The sequence below is a fragment of the Myxocyprinus asiaticus genome, chromosome 14 (genome assembly GCF_019703515.2).
Source record: "Myxocyprinus asiaticus isolate MX2 ecotype Aquarium Trade chromosome 14, UBuf_Myxa_2, whole genome shotgun sequence".
Lineage (NCBI taxonomy): Eukaryota > Metazoa > Chordata > Actinopteri > Cypriniformes > Catostomidae > Myxocyprinus > Myxocyprinus asiaticus.
In genome coordinates, this window is record NC_059357.1 from 37,969,900 (window position 1) to 37,994,493 (window position 24,594).

Sequence of the window (24,594 nt, forward strand, 5' to 3'; positions counted from 1 at the left end):
CTTTGTTAGAAAATGTGTCATCAGAATAAAAAAAAAATTCTCAGTGGACTAAAAACACTATAGTCCAATAAACTATGTTTAAAGATATACGCAAATATGGAGGGAAATTCACATAATAGCAAAAATGTGTAAGTCTTAAGTAGTGGTGGGCGATTTGACCAAAATCTTATATCATGATGAGTAAATATCACAATTACAATATACACTCACTGAGAAGTTTATTAGGAACACTATGGTCCTAATAAAGTTCCCGACATGGTCTTCTGCTGCTGTAGCCCATCCACCTCAAGGTTCGTCGTGTTGTGCATTCTGGGATGCTATTCTGCTCACTACAATTGTACAGAGTGGTTATCCGAGTTACCATAGCCTTTCTGTCAGCTCCAACCAACAATCATGCCATGGTCAAAACCGCTGAGATCACATTTTTCCCCATTCTGATGGTTGATGTGAGCATTAACTGAAGCTTCTGACCCGTATCTGCATGATTTTATGCATTGCACTGCTGCCACACGATTGGCTGATTAGATAATCACATGAATGATTAGGTGTATAGTTGTCCTAATAAAGTGTTCAGTGAGTATATCACGATATGGTATAATTTTTCAGGAAAATCAATAAAAATGGGTTTATATATTAACCATATTCTAATGTCTATTTTGGATAATCCATTTAGTAAATGAAATACTTTATAAATGAAAAGTACATCCTCTTTATTTATATATATATATATTTTTTTGTATTTGGAACTTGACAAACATAGGGGGGAAACCCCCCACAAAATTTGGTTTTAAATCAACCTAACCATAATGCTAAATTTCACATTATGCCACAGTCTGATATGTTGTTGACCAATAATATTATATATATATATATATATATATATATATATATATATATATATATATATATATATATATATATATATACACACACACATACATACATACACACACAAATGGACAGTTGACAAATTAACATGGACATTAAATCAAGATTTTTAGGTCAAAATGCATGCATTTATATAAGAGAAAGCATACATGTTTTAGAATCTATAACTGGTTCACTAAGTTTTTTTACCACTCAAAATTGAGCTCAGTTGTGTCCTGTTTCCACTGATCATCCTTGATGTTTCTACAACTTGATTGGAGTCCACGTGTGGTAAATTCAGTTGATTGGACATGATTTGGAAAGGCACACACCTGTCTATATAAGGTCCCATTAGTATTTTAATTCACCAAAGCGGCATTCAGCTGATAAAGTATAGTCAGGACATTACTGATGTAAAAAACAGCAACATCACCATTTGAAAAAAAGTCATTTTTGATCAAATCTAGACAGGCCCCATTTCCAGCAGCCATCACTCCAACACCTTATCCTTGAGTAATCATGCTAAATTGCTAATTTGGTACTAGAAAATCACTTGCTATTATATCAAACACAGCTGAAAGCTATTTGGTTCGTTAAATGAAGCTTAACATTGTCTTTGTGTTTGTTTTTGAGTTGCCACAGTATGCAATAGACTGGCATGTCTTAAGGTCAATATTAGGTCAAAAATGGCAAAAAAGAAACAGCTTTCTCTAGAAACTCGTCAGTCAATCATTGTTTTGAGGAATGAAGGCTATACAATACTTGAAATTGCCAAAAAACTGAAGATTTCATACAAAGGTGTACACTACAGTCTTCAAAGACAAAGGACAACTGTCTCTAACAAGGACAGAAAGAGATGTGGAAAGCCAGATGTACAACTAAACAAGAGGATAAGTACATCAGAGTCTCTAGTTGAATGCCACTTTGGTGAATAAAAGTACCAATTTCTTTCCATAAGAGCAAAATCTGTACATTATTCCAAACTTTTGGCCGCCAGTGTATATATATTTAAAATTGACCGAATGTAAAGCGCATCATTTGACTCTCATAATATTCTTTTGCATGCTTAATTTTTAGGTGGTAAAATAAATTGCTTGTATTGGCATGATATATGAGAAGCATATTTATTGCTCATGATGCACCGAATGTGACATGAATGTCATTGAATTTGCTTCGGCAGCCCAAAATTTTATAGATACGCCTATGTTGTGCACATAGATATTTATATATAATGATTTACAGCACATTATATAGCAAAATCTCTATCAACTGACACTTTATATCGTTGTCACGTTATATATCATCATATCCCCCCAGCCCTAGTCACAAGTAGCCTGTGTTTGGACATTTTCAATCAGTGTACAAAAAGGTAGTGGACAAATGCTTCCATTCTTAGGGGCCGTTCAGACAGAATCCATTCTTGCACTAAAACAAATCACCACGAAAAGAGCAGAGTGCAGGTGTCTCGAAATGCCTTTTTAAAAGCTGAAGTTCTTTTTAACCTGTGTCTATTGTGCCGCAATAGTCAAAAACGCCTAACACATAAAAAAAAAACGCATTCAGTGTTATAGACCTCTTAAAATGGGTCTACTACTAACAATAGGAGACCAGACCACTAGTAAAAATTTGTCTATTTTTTATTTTAATTTAATCTATTTTATTTAATACAATTTGAGTGAAAAGTTTTGAAAATAATTTGAAAAACTTTAGATGAATTCCAGAATTGCACAGTATTTGGTATGACCCCTTTTGCTCTAAAGACAGCATGCACTCAAGCTGGCATGGACTACACATGTTTGTGTAAAACTGGTGATGATCCATGTTATCCAGCATGATTCGAGAATGTTTCAAAAAGCATAATGTGTACAAAGTCTTTTGTACAAAGTTGTTAACATGGTCAATGTCACATGTTTGCAAATATTTGATTAGAGACTGAAAAATTCTGCAATATTAAATATTACTAATACATTTTTGATGTTCAAATTTTGATTAAATCCGTGTTCATTTCGAGGTTTAATTACAAAAAGTACTTTTGGACCTACTTTATATAAATACTCAAAACAAGAAAAACAACAAGCAATTTAACTGTTCAGGCAAAAAACAGATTTTTAACAATATTTGCAGTCATTATCTGTGGTAGATGTTTTCTGCCTCAAAAAGGCTACGTTCACACAGTCAGTGTTTGGGATTGACAACCGCATTTACTTACAGGTGTAAGACTTGAAATGTCCTGCTCATACAACATCTTACAGTAGCGGCTTGAATGAATGAACGAACAATCAAAGTCACGACTGTATTCTAACACCTGTAACCATAGTGACGGTGACTAAAGAAAATATCAAAGATGGCAACATCCATAAAACTGGCATGTCTTATTACAATTGACACCACATTATTAAATAAACGTGTCCAAACAAGGTGCGAGTTCATGCACTGAACTCATAATTAACCAGCGGCAGCTTTGAATACTTTTGAACCAAGTGTAGAGCACAGATTTTGTGTTGCACGGCTGGATCTTCGGATGACAGAAAGCTCATATCTTCGTCTCCGTAAGTTGAAACCTTGAGACATGCTCTCACATAATGTGACGTGACTGACAACTAGTTGTCCAGTATGGTTCCATTCACACAGCACAGGTTCACACATTGAGTCCTGAACATTTACGATGTCAGTTCGGTTACAGAATTTGGTCACTCTCATAAATAACTGTAATAACTGTACGTAACTGTATTAAGCACTTAAATACAGGACTGACAACTGTATTCTGCTGCTGTGTGAACGTGGCCAAACTGTTTAGTACAGAGGCGCATCTGGCCAGCCAACCTTCCCTCAAATTAGTGCAATGAAATTAAAGTGCCACAGGCAAAAGTGCGCGCTCACAAAACTGGTATGTGCACGGCCGCGCAAAACAGAGCGTTTATAGATGCGATGCACACTGACGCTGTGATGACGTCACAGCATTTGGTGTGCGCCCATTACGCACTTGTCCAGACACAACAAGCATAAACCTTCTTAAGGTTTTTAGGTCAGATCAAGTTAAATTTTCATCCTAGCACATAATGGGATTGGGACCAATACTGTTTAGTCATATATGGTGTTCATGAAAATAAGTATGGTGTAGTTCATTCTGATTGGAAAACTGTAAATGGGGCACATGTCAGGAGCCCAGTTAGACCCCTGGGGCACTCACGGAGGGAAGATTATCAGTAGCTCCTCCCGGTGGGGAATGTGAGGTACTGCAGGCTCCGTGCTGTGGAGCAGACGAAGGAAAATGGTGCCAGCATGGGCTCGGTAGCGGTCTATCTTCTCTGCAGCTTGCTGGGCCAGGCAGCACATCATTCGCTGAACACTACAGTGAAAGAGAAAAATATTGATTAATCTGTGATGAGTAGGTAAACAGGCCTCAAGTTTTCACCAATTTAAGAGAATACAATGTTGCATATAGTGACCCTAGAGTGTGAAATATTGACTCTGCCAACTACATAAGTACTGACAGACTGACATAACAGCCAGGCCAATTAATAAACCGATATTTGAGATTATTGGCCGATAACTGATTAACAGAAGTGGTCATTTGTCCAATGTGAGATTGACAAATTTAATAAAAGCCTTATGAATGGATAATGCATATTTTCTCTTTTCATTTTTTTTTTTTTGTCAATTTTGAGTAAATATAGTGTAAATAGTGCTGTCAATCAATTAAAAATTTTAATCGAATTGATTGAATGATATGCCTGTTAATTAACCAAATTAATCGCATATATAAATATTTGCTGAGAAAGGCCCCCAGATAACAGTAATTCAGTATTATTATTAAATGATTATAAATGATAAATAGTTATATTTAAACAATTACTAAATAGCATATATTATAATAATAATAAAACAGATAATTAAAATAGATTACATTATTGTGGCAGATGAGTAAGGCATTGATAAGACAATACAAAAAGTAGCTTTAGAACGCAATATATTCTTTATTTCCATATTATTGAACATAAGCCTATCATTGGCCAACATTCCACAGCAATCCATTTTGCAAGTGAATTCGTCAATCTGTCCGAGCTAGATTTATTATAAGGGCTTTTCAAAGGACGTGTCAATGAACAACTTCAACAGACGGACGCTTTTGCGGCTCACTTTGGTTGCGTTGCATCATAAACTGCGTTTTAAGGTCACTGTGTCAAGTTAAATGTAGTTTGAAACTTAGAAAAACACCTCTTAAAATCCCTGCATTGGGGATTGTGCTCCTTACAGTTGTTTGAACACAAGATCACGTCCTCATGTTGTGCTGTCACTAGTGTCAAGCAAGCGTTTAGTTAGCTGTCTGTACAGCTGCGCATTGCCTATTCATTGGATTTTCGCTTACTGCCCCCTGCTGAAAACAGGTGGTACTTCAAGGTTGAATTGCTCCGATGGTGGCAATACTCCTTATTACGGTCCAGGGAAATGATTAATTGAGTCATTATTTTAACTGTCATTTTTTATATAATTAATCACACCAAATTAATGTGTTAAATCAACAGCCCTACTTGTGAACTAAGTGTTTTTTAAATTCAGCAATTCTGTGTACATCATATTTGCCATCATCATATTGCAATCCAAATGAATGCATTATATCTGCCATCAGCCACTGTTCTTTTTATATCGATAATGGTATCAGTCAACCACTTCATGTGGCAACAACAATGTTAAATGTTAAATGTTAAACAATGCACTTGGTTTGACGTTATGGTAGATTTTGAGTGTCTCACAGATCAGAGGAGAGGAGCTCTGGAGCAGACGCCACCACCAGCATGGTCACATCCATGAGACTGCTCATCGCTGCCGCCCTAACCCTAAAACACAAGGACAAAATAGTAAAAGCTGCACTGTGTGTCATAGTGCTCTAAAGTACCACAACCAAACTATGGAGGCTTTAAATATTACTTTGTTATAAGTGTTATGATAACTGCATACAGTGGCTCCAAAAAGTATTTGGAAACTTAATATAGACATGGATGAATATATGCACTGGATAACAAAGTAACAACAACCCAAGATAATTTTTGTTTTGTTTTTTTTGAATAAAGATAGAACAAGACACTTCTTAAGCAAAACATTTTACAAAAAGGCGTGTTAAAGAATAAATAAATAAATAAATATATTAGACACTTTCTGGTTGTCAAATATGCTCATAGTGAATGTGATAAACTACACTGTGGTTACTCTGCTAGGACACCTGTGTGAACTTGAGGGGAACCTACTTCATTCATTCATCCACTAAAATGACTTTAACACCAGTTTGTTAAATGTAATTGAAGTTTGTATGATGAAAAGTTCAAGCATTATTTGTTTACAGATACCACTTGGTTTGATATTTTATCTAATGCAATGACATTCATAATTGTAAGAGCTTCTTGAGTGTCTAAATACTTTTCGGGCAACTGTTTGTTCACTGATGACATTTCCACTGTCGTGTTGAAGTTTTGCTATGCCTGGAGGCATTCCCTGAGCACCCTGAGAAGGTAGGGAATGCATCACTTGTTGGGTAAAGAGGGGCAGGCTGCAGGACAGTGGCAGGCAGGCATGGTGACATTCCTCTAGGCAAGCTCAGATAAACGTGGCCTCAGGGAATGTGTGAGAAGTGACTTCAAAAGTGCATTCCACAGGCACCACTAAGAATGCACTGTACTCACCAGACCCCGACGTCCCCTCGGCTGTCCATGCTGTAGTCGTTCATACAGTCCAACAAGGCTTCATACACAGCTCTTATGTTGCTTTCACACAAGACGTGGTCTGGGTTGCCTTGCGCACACACTCCAACAGCTAGACACACCCTGAGAGGACAAGAAAGTGCAGGATAGGGTCGCGGTATACAGCATACATTTAAAATTTAGAAAGTATATGATGCCCAGTTTGGCTTTCTGCGAATATTATTCATATTCTTGTGCGTACATTTGGGCAAGGTATGCTAATTGTTCTTGTCTTGCTCAAATACTATGCATAATGTCTATATTCTGGAATACTGGAAAATATGCTGACACAAGCTGCTTGAGTCATGATGATCATTTGTTCGCAAGTTTTATAAGACCTTTATAAATAGTTAGTTGATGTGACCTGCTTGATTTAACGATGGGCCTTATCTATCTCTAAGTAACAGATTTAATTTGTATTTCAGTATATAATATATTTGATACTGCTTTTGCACAACAGTTCTAGAAACCAAGTTCAAGTAACTTTTTAGACACAATAGTGCACAACAGTGCCCACCCACTTTTTCAGCCATCTTGGTTTCAGAAGAGTTTTTCCCATTGGGATTTCATAAAGTTGGTCATAAAAGAGTTCTAAGCCATGGACCAAACCAACCAGCTCAGAGATGACTTTACAAACGAAGTAAAAAATTATTGGAAAATTAGACAACATTCAGATTTAAACAAATTTTTATTATTATTATTATTATTATTATTATTATTATTACGCTGAAACAACACAATCCATGACGACTTTAGCAGATGAATCTATCAACGATTTACAACCTCGGAGCTCACAGTAGGTCTGTCTTTAAAGGTTTGTAAGTTATCATTAATAATAAATTCCCTTATGAAAATTTATTTTTACTTACGGAACCAGACTGTTGCGCTTTACTGTATATAGACTGTTATTTTGTCTATTTTTTTCTCTGCTAATCAAAACCGTTCCAAACAAAGCCAAAGCAATCAGATTAAAGGGCCGGGGCAAACTGCTGTTTAATTACTGGCTTATGTTATATGATATGCAAATCTATCATGCATATTCAACTGTCTACCTAAAACTGTTTGCATCAAGGCATCGATCTGGTCACCATGGACATCAAGGTATCAGAGCTGGTATCATACCACAGTCGAAAATTATGGTATCAAGTCAAACCTAGCTCATGATACATGAACATGCGATGCAAGACGGGACAAAGCAGTGTCATGAAACAGTAATGAATTTCAGGTCCAGCAGGAAGGAGCGGGTGTTGACCAGGCTGGGGCAGACTGGTTTTTCAGGTGCAGAGGAATTACTCACTGTGACATGGCTATGGCCGCATCCCTCCTGCCTTCTGTTAGACTCTCCTCTTTCTTTGCCACTTTACAGCCTGCCTGGAGCCCAGACAAGATCTAGAAAACACACATGCGTACCATGATGTCAGTATATATACATGTATGTGTATATATATATATATATATATATATATATATATATATATAGTATTGTGCAAAAGTCTTAAGCACATAAAATGTTTCACAAAAGCATTTGTCTTAAGATGGTTATTTATATCTTCAGCTTTAGTGTGTCAATAGGAAATATAAACGTTAGACTCCCAAACATTACTTTTGCAAATAGAAAAGATTAAAATAGAAGAACAGGGAGCCCTGCAACAGATGTCATGGCCCCCACAAAGCCCCCCACTGAACATCGTGTCAGTCTGGGATTACATAAAAAGACAGAAGCAATTGAGACAGCCTAAATAGATAGAAGAACTGTGGTGAATTCTCCAAGAAGCTTGGAACATCCTATCTGCCAACAAACAAGAAAAACTGTGTCCAGGTGTACCTAGGAGAATTGGTGCTGTTTTAAAGGCAAAGGTGGCCACACCAAATATTGATTTAGCTTTTTTATGTTTACTGGACTTTGTATGACATTAAGTGATAAATGAAAACTATTTATGGCATTATTTTTGAAGATATCCTCACAATGCAATATTTTTCACAAGTGCCTAAAACTTTTGCACAATACTGTGTGTGTGTGTGTGTGTGTGTGTGTGTATATATATATATATGCATATGGGTTTAATAAAACGTGGCTGTTTAAATATTGTACTTTCATATTATTATTAGTTGCTGTACTTGTTGTAAAACAGTTAACATAAGAGAGTAAGTCATCCAAAACTATATTAGTTTATGGTAACATGCCCTTTTTATGTAGACTACTAGTATGGTCACAGAAGACATTTTTGCGCAAGTTGCTCACAGTTTTGAAGTTTGCGCTCAGAGAAATTTGTATTTTCTCAGTGCTGTAAAAAATTAGAGGGAACATTGATACTCAGACTAACAGATTAAATACAGACTTTTTGCTGACAAGGAGAGACGTGTTAGTCAGGGGGTGTTACCTGCTGTAGTTTGCCATGTATCATAAATGAAGGCAGTGAGCCCAGGGCGAGAGCACAGCCACAGCGGGTCATTACCTCAGGACTCTCCAAGGCAGACAGGTATTGACTAACCAACTGTTCTGTACAGCAACAAATGCACAAACACTATTATAGAGCTATAAAAGCTGTTAAGTAAAAGGGGAAATCTACATACTTTTGGCCATGTAATGTATATGGAAAATAAATTAATAAATGGTATGGTTCAGAGCTCATTTCTTGCTCATTTCCCCTGTACCTTGCATTTTCACATCAGCCACCCCCGGTTCAACTTGATAAAACCGTTGGCACAGCGCTGCCAATGCTGAAACTGCAGCATCCTTCAGAAAGCACATAAACACTACATTAAGTAAAGCTATATTGGCAAAATTACTAAATTCAGTGCAATTATATGCTTCTTTGGGACTACAGGCAGGATGTTGTACCTGTATACCCAGTCTGGACCCACTAGAAAACAGATGAAGGTTCTTCAAGCTGTCGTCTATTAGCCATTGCCATCCAGCTGCAAGAAATCATAATACACACTAATTTACAATCCAAATCAACTAATCACATCTGCTGCACATACATGAGTGCAAAGAGAGAAGCTCGTCATAGCGGTACTCATGATCACGTGAGAACATGCATTGTTTTTAGCACTAAACAACTGTCTCGCATGAACACAAGCAACTGTGAAAAGCTTCTTATGGTCATGAATGCACAAAGGATGTCAAGATTTTCTAAAAAAAAAAAAAAAAAAAAAGAAAACTACAATTTTACAAAAACCTGAAACCTGTCTTCTTGGCATATGACACATAAGTTGGATGGACTACTCTCCGTTCGCAGAACTGCCGCTCACTGGATGTTTTGTTTTTTTGTTTGTTTTTTTTGGCACCATTCTGACTAAGCTCCCAGCCCATCTGGCACCAACAATCATACCACAGTCGAAATCACTGAGATCACATTTTTTTACACCATTCTGATTTTATGCATTGCACTGCTGCCACACGATCGGCTGATTAGATAATCGCACAATAATCATTGTACAGGTGTTCCCAATAAAGTGCTCAGTGAGTGTATAGTGGAGTGGTTGACTCACCAATAACTGGGTCATCTTTAAATGGCATCTTGGAGAGAGACAGCTTTTCAATAAGGCCACAGACTGCAAAAAGACAAAGGTCTGAGTGTTAAATGGCTAATGGTCACCAGGCCTTTCATATTATGGTAGGAGTTGCAGGAAATACTGATTTTTAATAGTCGACTAGTCGAGCCCAGTAGTCGAGTCGAATTCGACTAGTCGTGATGTCATTCCACCGCCAAACCACCGCAGAGCTGTCCTCTTGCAGCCGATTGTTCGAATGGTTTCAGGTGGCCACGGGATCTAGCGTGCAGACGACAATGGGGATACATTCCGTCATGTCACTGGATTCCAACAAGAAGCGTTTTTCTAAACTGTTGTCGAATCGCGTTCTTGAAGGAGCGAACAGCATCCAAGTCAGATGTCCCAACACACAAAGTTGACAGTCGGGATGTATTCTGTCATGTCATCGGACTCCAAATTGAACTGGTTTTCTAACTGTCACTGAATTGTGCTTTTGAAGGAGTAGACAACATCCAAGTGAGCATAACAGTAGTATATTGTTTATATTTGAAAGCCAATTTGGATACACTGCAGGTTACCGTAGAATGTGTGTCATCTTTATCAGAGTAGCCTATGGAATGTTCTGAATATTATTAGTGTTGATACAGTGCTATGCGCATGTGCAATACTGATACGGTGAATGAGCAAGATTGTTGTTGACATGCTGATGTGTTGCGTTGTTGAGCAGAGCGTCAAACACCAGTTCTGAAGTGCATTCTGTGTGTGTCCTTTAATGCGAGTCTGACAGAACATCACATCCTATATTTGAGCCACTGCGCCTTTTCAGTACAGAGCCACCAGACTTCACACCCGCTGTATTTCCTAGACATGTTTTAAAAATCATATAGTGAGCGACTAGTCGATTTCAGGCTGTTGGTGTCGACTACGTTTGTTGTAGTCGACTAGTCTGTGCAACCCCTTTATTATAGCCAACACTTTTAAGAAATATCACATGCAAAAAGCACTTTGCAATTCAGTGAACCAAAGAGAGCGCATGTCACACAACTCCTTGTCTCTCGAAAAAATGAAAAAAAAATAAAATAATAATAATAATTGTTGCCAGGGCGTTGCTAAGTTATGAGCCAAAGTTCAATACTTGGGATTAGAGGTTTGTTCAAATCCCTAAATCAAAGTACGAGCAATAGTGAGACATGTTTAAATATGTTTGCCACATTAAGCACCACTAAATATAGGCAACAACCATCCAAAGTCTCATTCAACAAAATTTGTTTATCATTTCAATGCAAGAAGCACAATCATTTGAATAGACTGCAAATAATTGGTTCTTACCAGCTGGTCTCATGAGCTCTCCACCAAATCCCCTAGGGTGAAAAGCACATCAGTCACAAACTATAGACAAATTAGTCCCTCTGAAAGGCTTTGATGTCAGTTACCTGCTGGCTAATGAGGCAAGTACTCACCTGTACTGCTTTCTGTCAGAGAGCTGTGAGTGAATGCATATTTGGAGGGTAAGTTTCAATTAAATGCCCTTGTTTTACAGTTGAGATAAAGATATTTACTAAGAGACTGTTTCTGCTGACCTTTTGATGAATGCCCTTGAGGCCTTCAATGGTGTCAGATAAGAGGAAGTCAGTCACAGAACTGTAAAGAAAGATAAAATCGTTATTATTGTTACCGAAATGTGATCCAGGTCAGACGTGGTAACCAGAAAGTGAGTGCGGTGTGACCTATTGTTCTTGGCAGCGAGCTTATACAGGGTGTGAGTAATCTCAGCGCAGGCCAGGATAGCGCCATGACGACCGTGTAGGTCCATCCCTGTCGCCATGGGCAGCAGTTGGGGTAACACTGAAATTTAAAGGCGCGATGGGGACAGAATTAAATCAAGTGGTATTATCTGATATCTGTGAATGTTGCGAACCATCTTCTGGGCATGACATTCACTGGCCAAACGTTTATAGACATATGAAGAAGTTCTTCTCACCAGTGTTGGCCATGTATTCAGGGGCCTGGACAGTTAGATTGTGCAGTGCTTTTGTGGCCAGCTCTCTGATCACTCTGAGTAATATAAATGAAAATACACACTCAAAAAAAAAAAAGACAAAAAAAAAAAAAAGACAAATAAGCACAAAAAGTAATCAAATCAATAAACATATTCTTACCCATCCCAGTGATTGACTTTCATAGCCACCAAATGGTCAATTAGAGGTTTGGTGTATTCCTCAAAACCAGTGATGTACACACTGAAAAACAAATGACAAAAAGTCATAAAACACGGATGGTGGTGTAATATCTGTGGTTAAATATCTAGTCTGATACCGAAAGGCTGGACATTTGAATCCCGCTAGAGGGCTAATCATTGAGCTATCACTATTGTGACACTTGACCTCAAGTTAATCCAGGTGACTGTAACCCAGGGGCCATATGCTACATTTTGTAGATTTTTTTCCCCCTGAAGTTCATTTACAATGCACATCAAGGTTTCTTGCATCAAAAACAGACCTTTAAAATTAAACAGACTGTTTTGCTACGGTGTCTTTAAGACTTCTATAGGTAAATTACCTCCATTATCATTGACTAACCTCTCTGATTCGAAAACTACCAGCAGTTGTTCATCAGGATGGATTCAAGTTGCTGAATACTGAACAGGAGTTGATAAATAAATGTAAACTGTACAAAATGTTTGTACAAATGTATAAACGTACAATGATTTCAGAATGACCCATTTGTGCAGCATCATTTTCATAAATGATCAGGATGAATTGGCGAGGGAGCTTTGCATTGTGGATGCACAGAATATGTCAACATAGTACATTAGTACATTGAAATGTTTTATTCCAAAAGAGCGTGGAAAATCATTCCACGATACAGTAGGTCTCCTTTAAAGGAATATTCTGGGGTCAGCACAAGTTCGGCTCAATCGACAACATTTGTTGCCTAATGTTGATTTCCAATGTTCGCTTCTCCTTTTCTTTAAAGCAAGGTTACAGTGGGGCACTTACAACTGAAGTGAATGAGATTTAAAAGGCAGAAATGTGAAGCTTATAATTTATAATTTAAAGAGTAGTGCCTTATAATGTTGTCACAATAGCAAAACCTTTTTTCAAAACTTCGATTATGGCTCTTTGCTCCCTAAGGCTAGCATTTTTCATATCGCTCTTTCTCTAAGCAGAGATGCTATTGTCAAATGGTGTCATTTTTCTGGAGGGTGGACCCTTCTTAAAGACGCAACAGCATAACCGCTGCCTCATTCACTGAAGCATTCAAATCATTCCAAACAGGTATCGTACCACACTGTGCATGCCTTTGTATTGTCTAACTGTTCTCAGAATGGGTATGACTGATATACCTGTCGCTGTAATGTTCACAGTGTGTACTCAGGAGCACAATGGGGCTCAATTAAGCATGCTAAAACTGCTCTTCTTTCTCCTCTATATTTCTTACCTGATTGTCAAGTAGCAGTTATTCAGGTTACCGACTGTAAAGTAGTCTGCGGCTGTGAGAATATCTATGCCGTGGGGGAAGGTGCCCTGTGTAGACAGGATATAAAAGAGCATTAGAAACCCAGCGCTTGCTACAGAAACAGGATATAGCACTTTTCACAAATATGATACAATCTGGTGTCCCTTTCCTTTTTTAAAGCATTAGATGCACAAATCCCATGTTTTTTTGTTGTGATAATTATTATGTATGTTAGATAAACTTGTAGTTGTATAGAATGAAAAGTAGATGGTTTTAAAGTTTAAACACAACGCATGCCTGTCCTACTTTAGAGGTCATGACCTTATTGACTGCATCCAACAAATAAAATCATACAACAATTTTTTTTTATGTTTTTTTTTTTTTTTACGTATTCTGTTACAGTGATATTCAATTAATCATAGTCCAAAAAATAATAATTAATGAACTAATCTTAATGACCAAAAACGTAATGTTTGTGTGCTACCCTGGAATGATTTTCCCCCATTACAAAAAATGAAATATTCTTTAAAATTAAGACACCCAAGAAGTAACATTGTTTTGACATGTAAATAATCTCATTCCATTTAATTACCTTTTACATGAGTTGTACTGTAAACTGCATTATTCAAGCTCAACCTTCAACCCTGTAAACCATGGTATTGAAAGAAAAATAATTTATCTGTAATTTTTTTCAATAATCTACATTTGTTGAAGGTTAAACTCCTCCTTTCACTGACCATTTGTTGAAAAAGAAAGAAAATGTCTTCATTTTGTAAGAGATTTAGGCCCTATTTTGTACCGCATTTGTGGAAAGTGCCATACACAGACTCGACAGACTTTATAAAATACGGCCAGTTCGACAGCAGGTCAGTGTAGGTGTTTGTAATTGGCTTGCATAGTGTTTAAGTATATTGGTTTCCCTGTTACCTGTCTGCCCACGTTCTCTTGGAATGCAGCCTAAACAACAAAGAAAATAAATATACATTTCATTTCCTGACATTTCTTAATGTATGTAGTTCACTGAGGGATTATCTAAGGATAACTCACAGAGGCAGCCTTCCTGCATGTCACATTCCTGTCAAATACAGTTGTAATGACCAGCGCACTGTGAAGGTAGAGACAATGATGAATGATAAATGGTGATCACACTGTAATTTGATCATACAAATATATTTTTTAATGTAGAGTAGAACTGTAGATATAACCACAGCATATGCGGTGGTAAAAATATCTAGCACAATTAAATCACTATATAGATTTAAGGTTTTCCAAATTTGAACTCTTCAAAGACAAAATTGACATCTGCAACATAATGCAATGTATGCAACTGCTTCTGCCTTATTATCAAGAATTTCAAATATGAACAAAATGTCAGCACCCTTACAGTAAGTACAGGACCACGGCAATGAATGATTACCATATTAATACAACCCTTTATATGGTACTCCAGGATACTTCAAATAATACATTGGTAGCATCATAGTAAAATGTCCAAAAAACATTGGTATTAACAAGGAACTTCTCTGTCAATGCGTTTTTTGAGAACAGGCTTTTCTGTTACAAACCATACGATTCACAAAATAAATGTGTGTGTGGGATGGATTTTAGTTTTGCAGCAAACTATGGATCTTACCAGTGGACATACAACTATGAAAGGAATTGGGGTGAAACTGATTTGAAATGCCTTTCATAATATAATGCTGTCTGTTTATGCTATGATTAAAATTTCAGTAATTTTAACAGAGAAAATGTAAAAATGCAGTAAAAGCCTGTTAATTGGTTAACGGTAAATTACCTAAACACATATGGTGAAAGAATTTAAAATGCAAAAAATTAGGGGGCCTGGGTAGCTCAGCGAGTATTGGCGCTGACTACCACCACTGGAGTCATGAGTTTGAATCCAGGGTATGCTGAGTGACTCCAGCCAGGTCTCCTTAGCAACCAAATCGGCCCAATTGCTAGGGAGGGTAGAGTCACATGGGGTAACCTCCTCGTGATTGTGATTAGTGGTTCTCGCTCTCAATGGGGCATGTGGTAAGTTGTGCGTGGATCGCGGAGAGTAGCATGAGCCTCCACATGCTGGGAGTCTCCGCGGTGTCATGCACAGCGAGCCACGTGATAAGATGCGCGGATTGACTGTCTCAGAAGCGGAGGTAACTGAGACTTGTCATCCGCCACCCGGACTGAGGTGAGTAACCGTGCCACCACGAGGACCTACTAAGTAGTGGGAATTGGGCATTCCAAATTGGGAGAAAACGGGATAAAATTTAGTTAAAAAAAAATTAAAATTAAAAATGATATACTTTTTATATATGTAATGTATAAAATTATATATTATAATATAATATTTATCAAGAGATTCCATGACTTTTCTTTGGACAGTTAAATATTCAAATTATTTTTGGCCTCAGTTTTTGGAAAGGCGACTTTCGATAAACTCTGTTGGCCTCGTGGCCTTTCATTGCACAATTTGTATCAGATACATTTTAACAGCATATTTTAAAGTATCAAGCAAATATCTGCAGTCGATATTTTTCTGTTGTGCACTATTTTACCTCATGATAATGTTTCTTTGTTCTAATGACAAAATGAATACTTTTCATTAGTGTTTTTGGGATGAAAGAAATTGTGTGAGAAGTTGAAATGTACTGCAGCATATGGTCAACGAACATTTAAATGTTTTCTATTGGACCAAAATACAAACTCAAAATGAGCTATGAATACAAGTCTATAACTTGTTTGATTTTTAACGATGTCCGTTCAGATCCTCAGTACAATTGGAATTCAAGGGCTTTCGAGTAATGAAAAACTCGCTGGCTTTACAGTGAAGTGATAAGAAGTTGTGCAAAGTATCAAAGTCCAATTAAGATGAATGAGAAACAAGTTAAACAACTCAATAAATCAGTTTTGAATCCCATTCGATTGTGAGCGGGATATTGCTTTAATATCATATCGTCAGGTCCCTGTGAATTCCCACCCCTTTTGTTGACTTACTTGATTTTAAGCTTTAACCAAGTGTTCTAAAAATTAAAAGGCTACTATTAAATGCAATGAAAAGGAAGGGTCCATAGGTGATTTATTAAACTAATGAATCCATTTACGAGCAAATGTTTGTATGAAAACTCTACAGAATTCAGTAAAAAAAAAAAAACCTAAAAAAAACCCCCAATAGTTTCAAGCAATGACACAGTTTTTAAAGACATCAACGTGAAAACAGAAGAACCTTTGACTGCTGATGAAATCCGAACAGGACTCGACAGGCCTATAACCTGTGTGCCAAATGGCGACCGAAACCCACGACAACAGGCGAAACCTGGCAGCACCGTTGCGGTAGGGAGGAGGGAAGTTGCGGGGAGGGCCGAGGAACTGAAGGAGCAAAGCACGAAGTGCACCGTCAGTTATTCGCAGGCCCACACTTGCCCTAAACAGGGAGGGGGGGGCCAGTGGAGCATCTTTCAGCTGTGATTCTCATAATATTGTTACGTTTTTATGATGACTGAAGGACTTACTGTTGAACCTGGGAGGAAAAAAAGCTTTCTGCAGATGAAACTGTTTCCCTGAACTGAATCACTGTATAATCACTGTATCACTGCACATCACCACTTTCAAACAATGCCAGAATTATGAGGATAATTACACAATACATATTTTGCCATTTTCTAAGTAGAGCGGAGATGAATTAGACTCAACTGAATCTGGCCATATTCAATCCAATAAATGCAATATAAAAACGAAATATGTTTTAAAGGAAATGTAAGTGGTGCTAGGGTGATGTCGAAGACCTAAAACAATGTACTTTGTCTTTCATCATATTTACAATAAAACTAAGTGTACATTACAAAGGCTTGTTTATGGTTGTTGATCCTCATTCCACGCCAAAGGCATTAATGTACTCGCAAATGCATAGATCAACAAACTAAACTGTATGTCTCAGCAGGGAGAGGTTCTGAGCAGAGAGAGGTGTATAAACTGGTTTTAAGGCAGTAAATAAACCTAGCTGAGTGAACAGGTATGAAAAGAGGCTGTTAACTGGAGCATTTTTGGGAGATTTCTAATACAAGAATTAAGCATTCCCTCCTTTAATTCTAGAACGTATATGTTGGTCAAAAATGACCCAGCATCTAGTTTATAAGACACAAATATTTATATGAAGTGGTCTTCTGATCTGCCACTCCAGGTATTCCTCAGTTAAGGTGCCTTCTATCATGTGAACTGACTTTTTAAAAATTTAGTAGATAATTTGCATCGCTACCCATAGAATGCAAATGTGGTTCCTATTTAACTCCTGTGTTTCCTATGGTATTCAATGCATTTAACACTGTCATTGATTGTTTTCAGTTTCCATTTATGTTACTAATTATATGTTAAATACCATGTTCGCATACATATTTATGTGTAGTATGCAAGTATAAAAAGCTGTTATTCAGCCCTTGTTTTTTTTTTCCAAAGTTTTTGACATTATACCTATAACAGGGACAATCCTCATTGAGCAATCTGAGGTTTGATGCCTTGTTCATGGCAAGAGCACAATGGTTTTAGCTCCTGGACCACTTCTTAGCATATTTGAACCTGCGACTTTTCTTTGAGTACGCATCACCACTCCAAATGACAAATATAGCTACATAAAGTAATAAAGAAATATAGTGTCATATGGCAATATAGAGTACATAAGGTTGTCATGAAACAAGTTAATAACAATTTTATTTTTATTTTTTTTTTTTGTAAACAACATTTTATCCTAGTCCATTGGGTAGAATTGTTCAAACATTTCATATTTTACCACCAAACATGGACATTGCCCATACTTCTGTTATACAGGCTTTTCTGTCCTACTCCATTTTTCAATGTGTCTGAAACTCTTCATAAATGAATAAAATATATATCAACTATTTAATAATGCACATTATTAATAAATTATCATTAGAGTTCTTTTTCCTTTTTTATAAAGAATATGCATCAAGATTTTACCTGGGCTGTTTTTTTTAACCCATATCTGCATTTAGGGGGGTGAAGTTACATCTGCATTCTAGGGTTAAACTCGATTCTCCACAGAATGCACAAAACATTGTCTTTAGCCCTATTCAGACATGATTAATTTTTGTAACAGCTTTTGAGTTACAATTATTACACGCTCCTGCAAAACAGAGCCAGAGTGTTTACAATTTTCAGGAAAATCAACCTACAAATGGCTTGCTTTTATAGGCCCAATGATATCCGTGTTGCGGAAAAAAACAGAAGGAATTGCGGAATCCAGTCATAAAAACGGAAATTAACTATAAAACGCAGAACGTCACAGAATTTGACATATTTGGAATTAAATTAATCTATAAATGCACAGTTAATCAAATTAAAATCTTGATATGTCCTAGTGTGATAAATCGCAAAAGGCTGAGATTTACGGTCTGCATGAGCTGCAAACTTCAACAGTAAGTGAATGTGAGAAGCCACTGCATCATTAACATCAAGTGAGCTCTGTGTGTGTATTAATGACAAAGAGCAAAGCACTTTATTCACTATGAAGCATGTTGCACATGCAGACTATACATTTACAGTGCATTCAGAACTGTATTTTATAAAATGTCTTTTGTTTTCTTCACATTTTGTTATGTTGCAGCCTTATGCTTAAATGCTTTAAATTATTCTTTTCACATCAATCTACACTCCATACGCCATAATGACAAAGCAAAAACTAGATTTTTGATAACTTTGATTTATTTTGTATAAATTTGCTATTTAAAAAAAAACTGAAATATCACATTGACAGTATTCAGACCCTTTGCTATGACATTTGAAATTAAGCTCAGGTGCATCCCATTTCTCTGGATCATATTTGAGATGTTTCTACACTTTGGTTGTTTGTTTATCCTTATTAACAATTTTCCAAAATGAATACACATAAAAATAAGTAACTAAAAATAAAGCATTAAATTTAAAAGGAAAACAAAGAATATTGACTGAAAAGGTGTAGGATGAAGCTTTAGATTATTATGCCTACCCTTTGTACATAACATATCCTAACAGGCATCCCTTTCACCACTATAATTAGACTATACAAAGACAATACAAAACAGTAGCAAAACAAAAGTTCCAAATATTTAATACACAATAATTATCCTACCTCAGTTATATATTTGTTCACCACCTTATTTATTTATTTTTTTAATTGAATTTGCAAAGTGGACTACACATTCTTAATTCCTTGTTGAAACTATTCCACAAGTTTACCCCTTTGACAGTTGTACATCTATTTTTTTATATTTGTCCATACCCATGGTTTTTTAAACATGCATATTCATAGCTGGCTCTCTCTTATTTCAAACAACCTCTGAATATACATAGGAATTCAATTATTTTGTGCTTTGTTCAATATCTGTGCAGTTTTAAGATAAATTAGATCACAAAATTTTAAAGCATGTAATTTAATAAAGAATGCGTTGGTTGGTTCATAATAATCCGATCAATTTACAATTCTTATAGCTCTCTTCTGTAGCCTGAAAATTGGATTAGTGTTAGTTTTGCATGTGTTTCCCCATACCTCCACAGAGTAAGTAATGTATGGAACTACGAAACAGCAATACAGTATATACAGTGGCTTCTAATTCAAGATATCTTTAGTTTTATATAATTTTGCAATAAATAATAAACTTTGTTTTACTTAGATTCAATGATAATTTGTTAATATAAAAAAAATTCCCTTTCTACTGTATTTAGAAGCTCCAAACTTTTCCCAGAGCAATATAAATTAGTGTCATCAGCAAATAGATCAAATCTTAGGAATTTTTAGACTTTACATATATCATTTATATATAGTATAAACAGTTTGGGGCCAAGCACTGAACCTTGTGGAACCCCACAAGTAACTTTTGATAAATCAGATTTGACATTATTTATTCGTTCATATTGATATCTGCCATCAAGCTAACTTTTTATCCATGAATAAACAATCCCTCTAATACCATATCTCTCCAGTTTCTTCATTAATAAGCCATGATCAATAGTATCGAGTCCACCTGTGGCAAATTCAATTTATTGGACATGATTTGGAAAGGCACACCTGTCTATATAAGGTCTTACAGCTGAAAATGCATATCAGAGCAAAAACCAAGCCATGAGGTCAAAGGAACTGCCTGCAGAGCTCAGAGACAGGATTGTGTCGAGGCACAGATCTGGGGAAGGCTACAAAAAAATTTCAGCTGCATTGAAGGTTCCCAAGAGCACAGTGGAGAGTGCAGAAGGACAACCGTCACTGCAACACTCCACCGATCTGGGGTTTATGGCAGAGTGGCCAGATGGAATCCTCTCCTCAGAGCAAGACACGTAAAAAAGTACCAAAGGACTCAGACTGTGAGAAACAAGATTCTCTGGTCATGAAACGAAGTTTGAACTGTTTGGCCCCAATTCCAAGCATCATGTCTGGAGAAAACCAGGCACTGCCCATCACCTGTGCAATACCATCCCAACGGTGAAGCATGGTGGTGGTAGCATCATGCTGTGGGGGTGTTTTTTAGCAGCAGAGACTGGGGGACTGGTCAGGGTTGAAACAAAGCTGAATGCAGCAAAATACAGAGATTTCCTTAATGAAAACCTGGCCCAGAGCGCTCAGGACCTCAGACTGGGCCGAAGGTTCACCTTCCAACAGGACAATGACCATAAGCACAAAGCAAAGACAATGCAAGAGTGGATTAGGGACAACTCTGAATGTCCTTGAGTGGCCCAGCCCGGACTTGAACCCAATTGAATTCAGGAGAGACCCGAAAATGGTTGTCCACCGACAGTCCCCATCCAACCTGACAGAGCTTGAGAGGATCTGCCGAGAAGAATGGCAGAAATTCCCAAATCCAGGTGTGCAAAGCTTGTCGCATCATACCCAAAAAGAATTGACGCTGTAATCGCTGCCAAAGGTGCTTCAACTAAGTACTGAGTTAAGGGTCTGAATACTTATGTCAGTGTGATATTTCAGTTTTTTCTATTTAATAAATTTGCAAAGTTATCAGAAATCTAGTTTTTGCTATGACATTATGGGGTATGGAGTGTAGATTGACGTAAAAAAAAAAAAAAAAAAAATGAATAAAAGCATTTTAGCATAAGGCTGCAACATAACAAAATGTTAAAAAAAAGGGGTCTGAATACTTTCTGAATGCACTGTTAATAATTAAATCATAGTCTTTTTCGGTTTAATAAGCATGTTAGCCCATATAGCAAACTGTTTTTCTGGAGGTGAGAAGCGATGCCGTCAAAAACATCCGGTTTTCCACCAAAATAAAAGCTCCATTTAAACAGACGTGTGAAATTGAAAAATACGACAGAAATGTATTACTTCTGTATAGTAAAATGTAATATTCAATACAGTAGTAGTAATAATAATGCTAATAATAATAAATTAATAATAATTACATTATAACTAAGCAATATCTCAAGAAAGAGTTTCATCACTGCTTTCATTAATAATGTAATGCTCTACTGTGCAGCACAGTATTTGACCAAATAATAATAATAAATACAATTTTGGGTTTTGGATTATGTGAGGATCAGTATAGATGCTCTTCATTTAATAACAAATAATGCAATGGTATGTTGAAAAGTAATTGTCCTGTTTTCATTTGATTAAAATTCTATGAATTAATTTGAAAAGAGAGTTTTTTTAATGATAAAATATAATTCAACTTTAAACCTGGAATTCAGACAAAATAAGACAAACTAAACAGGAAAATACAGTTGTACATACATAGTTGTATTTGCATTTTAAGTTGGGATAAAAGATCAACTTTTCGAAAAATCACATACTTATATGTACAAATAATTAACAGGTTGTATGAAGAAAAGGTTTCATTCCATCTGGCATATAGTGTAGAATTTACTGACTAAAGAACAAACAACCCTCAGTATGTGGGCTGCAGATTTGCTGCCAGCCTCGCTAATCAAATTCCACAGCCTAACCTCACTTACAAAAACTGTATTTTCATTGGATAAAACAGTGGTTCCCAACCCTGTTCCTGGAGGCCCCCCAACACTACACTTTTTGGATATCTCCCTAATCAAACACACCTGATTCAACTCATCAGCTCGTTAGTGGAGACTCCAAGACCTGTGCCAGATAAGGGAGATATACAAATTGTGCAGTGTTGGGGGGCCTCCAGGAACAGGACTGGGAACCACTGGGATAGAAAGTGTAACCGTAAGCCCAACAGAGCCATCCTAGTTAACCCTCTGGTGTCAACGGACACGCTGGCGCGTCCTGCTGGATTTGTTCCTCATAACAGTGGAAACAACGTAAAGTACTCCGTAATTTTTGGGCATACAGATAAGTGTAAGACATCATTAGAGACTATGAGGGGTCTACTTTTATTTGTGTACACTCACAATAACAACAAAACCTTGTGCTTTTTTAAAATAAAGAAAATAAACAGGGTGCGCTTTCAGCCGTCTCTGTCTCTGCGAGCATCTTTCTGAAACACATCACAAATGAACTGAAACTCCGTGAATATTTATCACACAAACATGAAACATATGTCTACAGAAAGCTAAAAATGTCTACTTTTAAATAAAACAATTCAAATTTAAAACAAATATTCTTCTGCAATGTAATCTGTATGAAACAAAGCGATGTACAGTTTCTCCTGGCTCAGCTAATTATCGCTAATATGATCACACCCACCAGCAGAGCGCGTTATTCATACGGTAATGTGCTGAGGCGATCAATGCAAATGGTAAACGCCCCCAACAGTGCCTTAAAAAACATCAAGTTCATTCACTTTTCGGCGCGTTTGGAAGATGGCATGCTACAAAGGTGAGGAAGCTCTACAGATGGTCCTGGATAGTGACGAAGAGTTCACATTTTCCTCAGAAGAAGAGCAGGACTCCGACGATGAACGTTTACATTTTGAAGAGCGACTTGATCCAGCCGAGGATACAGTTTTGGATGAGTAAGTCATTTAGTTTTACTTACATATTAGTTGACATGCTATTTTATATAAACATGGACATATTTTACTAGTTGGACTATTTCCAGACTTGCCAGCCAGGATTCAGAGTATTGACATTTGAAATATGTCCTAATAGGCAAGTTTTAGTTACATTTAAATGTTGTTTCGGCTAAAGCAGGTATTTAAATTGTATGCTGTATGATATAAATATATGTAATATGCTATAAAAATAATATGAATGTTTAGATTATATTTTAACCAGTGTTTATGCTGCCTCATCATCATCAACGAAGCTTGTGCTTGCAAATATCTGTTCGGGTGTAAATGTGTAAAATGTGCTGTAAATATGCCCATATTAGAAAAGCAGCATATTAGAATGATTTCTGAAGGATCATGTGACACTGAAGACTGCAGTAATGATGCTGAAAATTCAGATTTGATCACAGGAATAAATGGCATTTTACAATATATTCAAATAGAAAACAGTTATTTTAAATTGTAAAAATATTTCACAATATCACTGTTTTTGCTGTATTTTGGATCAAATAAATGCAGCTTTGATGAGCAGAAGAGACTTCTTTTAAAAACATTTAAAAAAATCTTACAGATCTATAAACTTTTAAATGGTAGTGTAGGTCTAACGTTTTTAAGTAAAGTCTTTATGTAAAGAAAATATTTAATCAGATAATACATTCAATCATTAAGTCTCCTCACATTCATTCTCTCTCAGGGGAGGGGTCTTTGTCTCCTCAGGTGTGAATCACATCAATATTCATAATCATCCACGCATCCTCGCATATTTTAGTGGCCTTTCTAACACTAAAAGTGTCTTACAAAAGTTGAATGCCTATATTGTTTTGTATGAATGAGTGATCAGGATGGTTTTCACATCATTTTGTAGCAAAAACTCTAGGCTACAAGATCCAGTTCTCAAAAGTCTTGTCAAATGTTTAGTATGTGTTATATGGCCTTATTTCAGTGACTTAAAATTGTTGTTTTTTCAAAAACCAAGCATAAAGATTATTTTCTCAAAAATACAAACATGTACATACATGTTGTTCACGTATTATTGCAGCCCCGTTTCTGCTGAATACAGTGTTATCAGACTTTAG

The 24,594-nt window shown here is 36.6% G+C and overlaps 1 protein-coding gene across 2 annotated transcripts in view; it reads right to left on the bottom strand.

Annotated features, from left to right (window-relative positions):
- LOC127451630 (tubulin-specific chaperone D-like) overlaps positions 1 to 24,594 on the bottom strand; it is a 60,661-nt gene that overhangs the window by 20,323 nt on the left and 15,744 nt on the right. For both annotated transcript variants that reach the window (XR_007899122.1, XM_051716453.1), the window contains exons 15-31: positions 14,607 to 14,664; positions 14,487 to 14,516; positions 13,542 to 13,627; positions 12,260 to 12,340; positions 12,082 to 12,155; positions 11,828 to 11,945; positions 11,681 to 11,741; positions 11,561 to 11,583; positions 11,430 to 11,461; positions 10,098 to 10,160; positions 9,445 to 9,521; positions 9,258 to 9,339; positions 8,984 to 9,102; positions 7,900 to 7,991; positions 6,546 to 6,686; positions 5,622 to 5,705; positions 4,058 to 4,216 (exon numbers count right to left, since the gene is read on the bottom strand). Coding sequence is in view for 1 of the 2 variants with exons in the window: in XM_051716453.1 (XP_051572413.1) it covers positions 4,058 to 4,216; positions 5,622 to 5,705; positions 6,546 to 6,686; positions 7,900 to 7,991; positions 8,984 to 9,102; positions 9,258 to 9,339; positions 9,445 to 9,521; positions 10,098 to 10,160; positions 11,430 to 11,461; positions 11,561 to 11,583; positions 11,681 to 11,741; positions 11,828 to 11,945; positions 12,082 to 12,155; positions 12,260 to 12,340; positions 13,542 to 13,627; positions 14,487 to 14,516; positions 14,607 to 14,664 (1,380 nt within the window). In the remaining variant the exon portion in view is untranslated. The remainder of the gene's footprint in view (positions 1 to 4,057; positions 4,217 to 5,621; positions 5,706 to 6,545; positions 6,687 to 7,899; positions 7,992 to 8,983; positions 9,103 to 9,257; positions 9,340 to 9,444; positions 9,522 to 10,097; positions 10,161 to 11,429; positions 11,462 to 11,560; positions 11,584 to 11,680; positions 11,742 to 11,827; positions 11,946 to 12,081; positions 12,156 to 12,259; positions 12,341 to 13,541; positions 13,628 to 14,486; positions 14,517 to 14,606; positions 14,665 to 24,594) is intronic.